A 9,619-nucleotide genomic window follows, 5' to 3' on the forward strand; every position below is an offset into this window, starting at 1 on the left:
CTAATGAAGTTCACCTGTCGATCATCACTAATGAAGTTCCCCTGTCGATCATCACTAATGAAGTTCACCTGTCGATCATCATCACTAATGAAGTTCACCTGTCGATCATCGCTAATGAAGTTCACCTGTCGATCATCTCTAATGCAGTTCACCTGTCGATCATCACTAATGAAGTTCACCTGTCGATCATCACTAATGAAGTTCACCTGTCGATCATCATCACTAATGAAGTTCACCTGTCGATCATCACTAATGAAGTTCACCTGTCGATCATCTCTAATGAAGTTCACCTGTCGATCATCATCACTAATGAAGTTCACCTGTCGATCATCACTAATGAAGTTCACCTGTCGATCATCATCACTAATGAAGTTCACCTGTCGATCATCACTAATGAAGTTCACCTGTCGATCATCACTAATGAAGTTCACCTGTCGATCATCGCTAATGAAGTTCACCTGTCGATCATCTCTAATGAAGTTCACCTGTTGATCATCACTAATGAAGTTCACCTGTCGATCATCATCACTAATGAAGTTCACCTGTCGATCATCACTAATGAAGTTCACCTGTCGATCATCATCACTAATGAAGTTCACCTGTCGATCATCATCACTAATGAAGTTCACCTGTCGATCATCTCTAATGAAGTTCACCTGTCGATCATCATCACTAATGAAGTTCACCTGTCGATCATCATCACTAATGAAGTTCACCTGTCGATCATCATCACTAATGAAGTTCACCTGTCGATCATCATCACTAATGAAGTTCACCTGTCGATCATCACTAATGAAGTTCACCTGTCGTTCATCACTAATGAAGTTCACCTGTCGATCATCATCACTAATGAAGTTCACCTGTCGATCATCACTAATGAAGTTCACCTGTCGATCATCACTAATGAAGTTCACCTGTCGATCATCACTAATGAAGATCACCTGTCGATCATCATCACTAATGAAGTTCACCTGTCGATCATCACTAATGAAGTTCACCTGTCGATCATCACTAATGAAGTTCACCTGTCGATCATCATCACTAATGAAGTTCACCTGTTGATCATCATCACTAATGAAGTTCACCTGTCGATCATCACTAATGAAGTTCACCTGTCGATCATCACTAATGAAGTTCACCTGTCGATCATCATCACTAATGAAGTTCACCTGTCGATCATCACTAATGAAGTTCACCTGTCGATCATCATCACTAATGAAGTTCACCTGTCGATCATCATCACTAATGAAGTTCACCTGTCGATCATCTCTAATGAAGTTCACCTGTCGATCATCATCACTAATGAAGTTCACCTGTCGATCATCATCACTAATGAAGTTCACCTGTCGATCATCATCACTAATGAAGTTCACCTGTCGATCATCACTAATGAAGTTCACCTGTCGATCATCACTAATGAAGTTCACCTGTCGATCATCACTAATGAAGATCACCTGTCGATCATCATCACTAATGAAGTTCACCTGTCGATCATCACTAATGAAGTTCACCTGTCGATCATCACTAATGAAGTTCACCTGTCGATCATCATCACTAATGAAGTTCACCTGTTGATCATCATCACTAATGAAGTTCACCTGTCGATCATCACTAATGAAGTTCACCTGTCGATCATCTCTAATGAAGTTCACCTGTCGATCATCATCACTAATGAAGTTCACCTGTCGATCATCACTAATGAAGTTCCCCTGTCGATCATCATCACTAATGAAGTTCACCTGTCGATCATCATCACTAATGAAGTTCACCTGTCGATCATCATCACTAATGAAGTTCACCTGTCGATCATATCTAATGAAGTTCACCTGTCGATCATCATCACTAATGAAATTCACCTGTCGATCATCACTAATGAAGTTCACCTGTCGATCATCACTAATGAAGTTCACCTGTCGATCATCACTAATGAAGTTCACCTGTCGATCATCTCTAATGAAGTTCACCTGTCGATCATCACTAATGAAGTTCCCCTGTCGATCATCACTAATGAAGTTCACCTGTCGATCATCATCACTAATGAAGTTCACCTGTCGATCATCGCTAATGAAGTTCACCTGTCGATCATCTCTAATGCAGTTCACCTGTCGATCATCACTAATGAAGTTCACCTGTCGATCATCACTAATGAAGTTCACCTGTCGATCATCATCACTAATGAAGTTCACCTGTCGATCATCACTAATGAAGTTCACCTGTCGATCATCTCTAATGAAGTTCACCTGTCGATCATCATCACTAATGAAGTTCACCTGTCGATCATCACTAATGAAGTTCACCTGTCGATCATCATCACTAATGAAGTTCACCTGTCGATCATCACTAATGAAGTTCACCTGTCGATCATCACTAATGAAGTTCACCTGTCGATCATCGCTAATGAAGTTCACCTGTCGATCATCTCTAATGAAGTTCACCTGTTGATCATCACTAATGAAGTTCACCTGTCGATCATCATCACTAATGAAGTTCACCTGTCGATCATCACTAATGAAGTTCACCTGTCGATCATCATCACTAATGAAGTTCACCTGTCGATCATCATCACTAATGAAGTTCACCTGTCGATCATCTCTAATGAAGTTCACCTGTCGATCATCATCACTAATGAAGTTCACCTGTCGATCATCATCACTAATGAAGTTCACCTGTCGATCATCATCACTAATGAAGTTCACCTGTCGATCATCATCACTAATGAAGTTCACCTGTCGATCATCACTAATGAAGTTCACCTGTCGTTCATCACTAATGAAGTTCACCTGTCGATCATCATCACTAATGAAGTTCACCTGTCGATCATCACTAATGAAGTTCACCTGTCGATCATCACTAATGAAGTTCACCTGTCGATCATCACTAATGAAGATCACCTGTCGATCATCATCACTAATGAAGTTCACCTGTCGATCATCACTAATGAAGTTCACCTGTCGATCATCACTAATGAAGTTCACCTGTCGATCATCATCACTAATGAAGTTCACCTGTCGATCATCATCACTAATGAAGTTCACCTGTTGATCATCATCACTAATGAAGTTCACCTGTCGATCATCACTAATGAAGTTCACCTGTCGATCATCTCTAATGAAGTTCACCTGTCGATCATCATCACTAATGAAGTTCACCTGTCGATCATCACTAATGAAGTTCCCCTGTCGATCATCATCACTAATGAAGTTCACCTGTCGATCATCATCACTAATGAAGTTCACCTGTCGATCATCATCACTAATGAAGTTCACCTGTCGATCATATCTAATGAAGTTCACCTGTCGATCATCATCACTAATGAAGTTCACCTGTCGATCATCACTAATGAAGTTCACCTGTCGATCATCACTAATGAAGTTCACCTGTCGATCATCACTAATGAAGTTCACCTGTCGATCATCTCTAATGAAGTTCACCTGTCGATCATCACTAATGAAGTTCACCTGTCGATCATCACTAATGAAGTTCACCTGTCGATCATCATCACTAATGAAGTTCACCTGTCGATCATCGCTAATGAAGTTCACCTGTCGATCATCTCTAATGCAGTTCACCTGTCGATCATCACTAATGAAGTTCACCTGTCGATCATCACTAATGAAGTTCACCTGTCGATCATCATCACTAATGAAGTTCACCTGTCGATCATCACTAATGAAGTTCACCTGTCGATCATCTCTAATGAAGTTCACCTGTCGATCATCATCACTAATGAAGTTCACCTGTCGATCATCACTAATGAAGTTCACCTGTCGATCATCATCACTAATGAAGTTCACCTGTCGATCATCACTAATGAAGTTCACCTGTCGATCATCACTAATGAAGTTCACCTGTCGATCATCGCTAATGAAGTTCACCTGTCGATCATCTCTAATGAAGTTCACCTGTTGATCATCACTAATGAAGTTCACCTGTCGATCATCGCTAATGAAGTTCACCTGTCGATCATCTCTAATGAAGTTCACCTGTTGATCATCACTAATGAAGTTCACCTGTCGTTCATTGCTAATGAAGTTTATCGCTAAGTTTATTTCTCTCGTTTGCCTTTGTGTATTTTATAGCCTTCAGTTTTAGCTTGTCACTATCTCTTCTGTAATTATCTTCATTGTAAATTTTCATATCAACAGATGTTCAGCTCATACACTGTTTATTAATCTCATCTTGTTCCCTGATAAATTAATTATATTTATCATATACATTAACACATTATCTACATTACAAAAACTAGTTAAACTATAAGAAGGGTAATCACTGATGATTATGCTTAATTAATAGCGAGGAGCAGAAATCATAATTAAAATATGACTGATTGATCCGCTCTATACTGATCTTCTCTCACCATTGAGTCTGAGTGTGACTGTGATCAGGATTTCTCGTTTAGAGTCCAGAACTCTGTATGTTCCAGCATCAGAGGCACTAAAAGAGTTAATGATCAGGTCTACATCACTAACGTTCAGTCGTTCACTGTTAAGCCCAAGACCTCTCTTCCACACCTCTGTCCACTCTCCACTGGAGTTTGTCTCCACTTTATAAGCATTGGAGAACAAAACATCCAACTTCAGTTTCTCACGCTTTTTCACAAAGATTTCATCTGAGGAGAAACACGCGCACACACACACACACACACACACACACACACACACACACACACACACACACACACACACACACACACATTCATCATTATAAGTAAAGTCCATACACATATTTTAAAGATTAAGGAACCAAATGTGATTATTTAAATGAGCACGTTGATGGTTTGGTCAGTTTTGACTTTACCATGAATATGAAGTTGGTATGTCCTTATTTGATGGTCCAGCTCTGTCTGATCAGTATTGTTAAAGACTCTCAGAAAGTATTTCCCAGCGTCACTGAAGCTCAGATTCTTGATGACGATGTCACATGATCCTTTTCTAAACAAGCGACCACTACAGTCTTCTTCATCCTCACAAACAATGTTTTTTTCCATCTCTTTCCAAAAAACAATTTGCATATTGTTGCCCTCAAAGTCACATGACAGGATGATGTTTTCTCCCTTTTTTCCTAATAAAGATTTAGGGTCGGTTCCTACAAAAACAGACAGTACAATATTGGGTAACACTTTACAATAACAGGACATGAATAATCATGTATTAATACATGAATGAATAGAATATAGATAGAATTCAATATGAACTCATGATAAGTCATGAGATAGAAGTTTTTCATAGATAGAATTCAATATGAACTCATGATAAGTTAAGATATGAACTAATCATGAACAAATGAGGAGCTATCCTTAATTAAGAAATGAGTCATAATGATTAATGCTTGAATAACAGCAGCATTAATACATGTTAGTACATGTGTAACAATTTCTGAGGAATCAGTCCCCATAAAATAACCAAACAGGAAACAAGCATTAAAATCCGGAAGTGAGGGAACGTCTGCTGGGATCCGTACAGTTCTCTCTCCACCCAGACATAGGCCATGATGATACGGTACCTCCATTCTCTTAACTGGGCTGAATACTAGTTATACTAGTTACATGTGAAATTTATAATAAGTTTATGATAAATCATGAGCTGAATTTGGTAAGTAGTTAATAGTGAATTAATCATGAAGTCATGACAGAATGATGCATTAACAAACTATGAGTTGATGTTAGTGTATGGTTAGTTAATAATGAGTTAATCATGATGTGCCCCCTCAAGTAAAGTCATGATAGTCATACATTAACAAGCCATCAGTTGATGTTAGTGTATGGTTAGTAAACCATGAGTTTAGACAATATGATGCACTAACAATTCATTAATTACAAAATGAATTAACATATACACAAAGAATCCTTATTCCTTTTCACCCCCGGTAAAATATATATATATATATATATATATATTTATATATATATATATATATATATAAACTAATATGGACTTAAAATAAAGCCCAAATATAACTGTAAAGACACACACAAGGCACATTTACATGTAAAGCAGAGCACATCCACCGGCGGATGCTAATCGAATCATATACATTTAAACAATTAAAAAAATACAGTTAATTACTGTACACATCTCCATAAATATCCCAATAAAACAATTATACAAACATTTCTTAAATTATTATTTAAGTGAATGTCTACTAATGAATGTCCCACCAGAAACAAACCCTACATACTGTAGTTCCGGAAAGAAAACGTCCCCGGTTACGTATGTAACCTTAGTTCCCTGAGAACAGGGAACGAGGCGCTGCGTCAGCTGACGCTACGGGGAACACCTTCAGCGTGACAGGTGTCTGAAATCGCTATCAAATCACAATCCTACTGACCGTCGGCAGCTGGTGATGTCATCACCGTGCGACCAGGAAGTATAAAAGGGCACCGTGCCAACATGACAATATCCGCTTCGTCTGAAGGGACTGTGGGCAGGCACACCTTGAAGCATGGCCATGTGACGCAGCGTCTCGTTCCCTGTTCTCAGGGAACTAAGGTTACATACGTAACCGGGGACGTTCCCTTTCGAAAGGGAACTCGAGCTGCGTCAGCTGACGCTACGGGGAACGATATACCCACGCCGCCATGCTGAGGGGAGTGCACGCCCCTTACTGGCAGTGAGAACTGCCTGGACGAGAGTTCGCAGAAAGTCTGAACCACTCCCCCTCTAGCCACACAGGCTGCCAGTGACATCATTCTCTACGGTCATAGCCCAAGCTATATGCCTAAGAGAGAACCTTAAAAAGTTTATCTGAGGTTTCCTACCCTCGGCTTGCTCGAAGGCCTGGGACCTACTACTTCGACAGAAGGAGTCCCTTAAGGGAATGTGGCTAGGGGACCCGAGGGTTCTCGCCCCAGCCCGTCATTTTATTCGGGAAAAACCTTCACCGAACGCCACCAGGGAGGCCTCACCTGGCATCACTTCTGTGGGACACCCCAGCTTGGCCAACCCTGTCCGTCAAAACAGAGCCTCCGGACATCGCTCTTACTCATGAGCATCCAGACTGAGGGACTGCAAACTGGCAATGTCCTCCTCAGACCGGAACTAGGAGACGGGAATCCTGGAGAACAGTACTCAACTTAGTGCTTCTTACCCTTGCCAGCGAGGGGAGACTCTTCTGCTCGATCCTAGGATCTACTGAACACATATATTACGGGGGTGCTCAGGAGGCCTAAAAAAGGCCTATGGACTGATCTACCCCTCGGGGCCTCCCCGTCTGATCAGACTCAACCGGCCGTAAGCTCGCAGATGACCCTCAATGAGGGGAGCTCTTAAGCCAGCTTGGTAGGTAAACCATGCTGTAGGCTAGCCAGTCCCTGTCCTGAAGGGACTGCGCAGCAGAAACGGAGTCTCGTCGTGCTAGGGCATGAGTCCGCCCTTGAGTTATACCGGCTCAGGCCGGGACCCACCGGCGGGCAGCCGCTAGCTGTCAGCCCAAAGCCAGTTATACGTTCCCGCTCAAGGGAACCGTTTCCCCTCCAGGGAGGCCAGGAGGCCCTCTACCCGGCACCGTTAGTGTTAGCTGTTAGCTGTTAAGAGCCGCAGGAAGGTGGCTTTACTGGTTCCTCAGGGGGCTCATGAGGCTATAACGCCAGAAGCCACCCATGCTAATGGCTAGCTTGTCACGGAGACCTTTGGTCCGGGAATCCCTTCCCAAAAAGGCCCAAAAAGGCCTGACAGCATAATACACTGGCCTACCGAGCGTCCCAGCTCGGGGGCTCACCCTCAGGCGGCCTGCAGGAAGGTGGCTTTACTGGTTCCTCAGGGGGCTCATGAGGCTATAATGTCAGAAGCCACCCATGCTAATGGCTAGCTTGTCACCGAGACCACTAACCTGAGGGTGGGGCGCTCAAATGTAAGGCCGAGGAGGCGGCCGCGAAATCATGCCCAGAGACGATGCACTGTGTGCGGGCAGAGCACACACCGGCCTGGCAGGCCGCCAGAGTCTCACATCCGCTCATCATCGGCCCGCGCGGCCTGGTGTAAAGCGCGCCCGGGGAGAGAAAAGAAAAACAACAGAAAACAAAGGAGGGGACACAACATCACTTCCGTGCCCTCTGGGGCGGAGACTCACCACCTCTTCTCCCCGATGTCCCTCCTCCTGTTGCGGGTGTCCCGCCTCTTCTGCGTCCTACTCCTCCACGGAGGGGGCGCACGAGAGGCCACGCTGCTGCGTTGGCCCAGTCGAGGATCCTCGGATCTCGAAGGGCCAGGGACACCCTCCTGCCTGGGCGCCGCCCCGGACCTCAGCGGAATACACGTTCTATATGCCGCTGAGCGCGCCCTCGCCTCTCTGAACTTTCCCACCACCGCCTCGACGGAGGTGCCGAAAAGCTCAGAGGGCGAGACCAGGGCATCGAGGAGAAAAGCCCTTTCTTTCCCCCCGATGTCCACCAGGTTCAGCCGCAGCTTTTTTTTTTTTTTTTGGCCGCCCGGAGAGAGAGAGATCTGTGGTGCGGCGTAACTCAGCCATCGCATCAGGGGGTAGGCCCTCCCCCTGATCGAGGTCCCTTAGCAGGTCAGCTTGATAAGCCTGCGACACAGCCATTGTGTGCAAGGCCGCCGCCAGACCCGCCGACGTGTATGCCCTGCCGTTAAGACGCGAAGTCGTCTTTAATGGTTTCGACGGCAGGGCTGGAGCTCTTAGTGTCGATGGCCGCCCGGACGCGAGATAGTTTGCGAACGTCTCGTCGATGGGCGGCATCGACACATACCCTGCCTCGGCCAATCCCTCGACATCAGCGAAGTTAAAACCGCTGATGTCGATGGATTCGCGCCGAGTAGGGTTTCTTCCATGCCTCCACGACCTGCTTGTGAAGGTCGGGGAGGAATGGAAGGCTCCCGGGAGCTGAGCGGCTATGGTCGGGGAGAAACCGATCGGCCAATCTGTCAGGGCGGGCGGCCTCTCCCCTGGCTCTCTGCCACAGCAGCTGAAGTCTCAGCGCCGCGCGCCCCATCACGTCTAACAGCTCCCCATACACGGGGCAGGATGGCTGGGAGGATTCAGCCTCAGCCACATTTTCCTCCTCATCCACAGCCATCCTCTGATCGACCGGAAGAGCACGGGCTGACGACGAGGAGGAGTCTCCATCCGACTCCTCCTCCGTCAGCCTGCTCTCGCGACCTGGCTGATCATCCGCGAGAACTGTACTCTCCAGACGATGAGCCAGGTCCATCTGGGAGCCCCAGGACAAACGGTGCCGCTCAGCCTCAGCGTGAGCGGGACCGCTCCCAGATGCTGGCTCTTCTTCCCTCGAGAAGAAGGCCAGGCGAGAGCGGAGCGTCCTCAACGGAAAACACTCGCAGTTTGCGCAGGAGGCCCCCTCGAGAACCTCCCGCACGTGCTCTTCCCCCAGGCAGAGCACACAAAGGGTGTGTGTGTCCTCAGGCGTGAGAAACCTGGGACACGGATCAGCGCACTTCCTGTACGCTCCCTTCAACTTACGTGTGCATTTCATTTTATTTATTTTTTTAGACTTTCCAGCGAACCAGACAAACAGTCCCTGAAGACGAAAGGATATTGTCATGTTGGCACGGTGCCCTTTTATACTTCCTGGTCGCACGGTGATGACATCACCAGCTGCCGACGGTCAGTAGGATTGTGATTTGATAGCGATTTCAGACAC

General features: G+C 45.3%; 1 protein-coding gene across 1 annotated transcript in view; it reads right to left on the minus strand.

Moving 5' to 3' along the window:
* The window catches only part of LOC137047428 (uncharacterized), a 43,043-nt gene extending 35,089 nt beyond the window's left edge, over positions 1-7,954 (minus strand). The window contains exons 1-3 of the mRNA XM_067425059.1: positions 7,828-7,954; positions 4,798-5,085; positions 4,358-4,609 (exon numbers count right to left, since the gene is read on the minus strand). Coding sequence (XP_067281160.1) covers positions 4,358-4,609; positions 4,798-5,085; positions 7,828-7,954 — 667 coding nt within the window. The remainder of the gene's footprint in view (positions 1-4,357; positions 4,610-4,797; positions 5,086-7,827) is intronic.
* Between the last annotated feature and the right edge of the window lie 1,665 nt (positions 7,955-9,619).

Source organism: Pseudorasbora parva, chromosome 19 (genome assembly GCF_024679245.1).
Source record: "Pseudorasbora parva isolate DD20220531a chromosome 19, ASM2467924v1, whole genome shotgun sequence".
Taxonomy (NCBI): domain Eukaryota; kingdom Metazoa; phylum Chordata; class Actinopteri; order Cypriniformes; family Gobionidae; genus Pseudorasbora; species Pseudorasbora parva.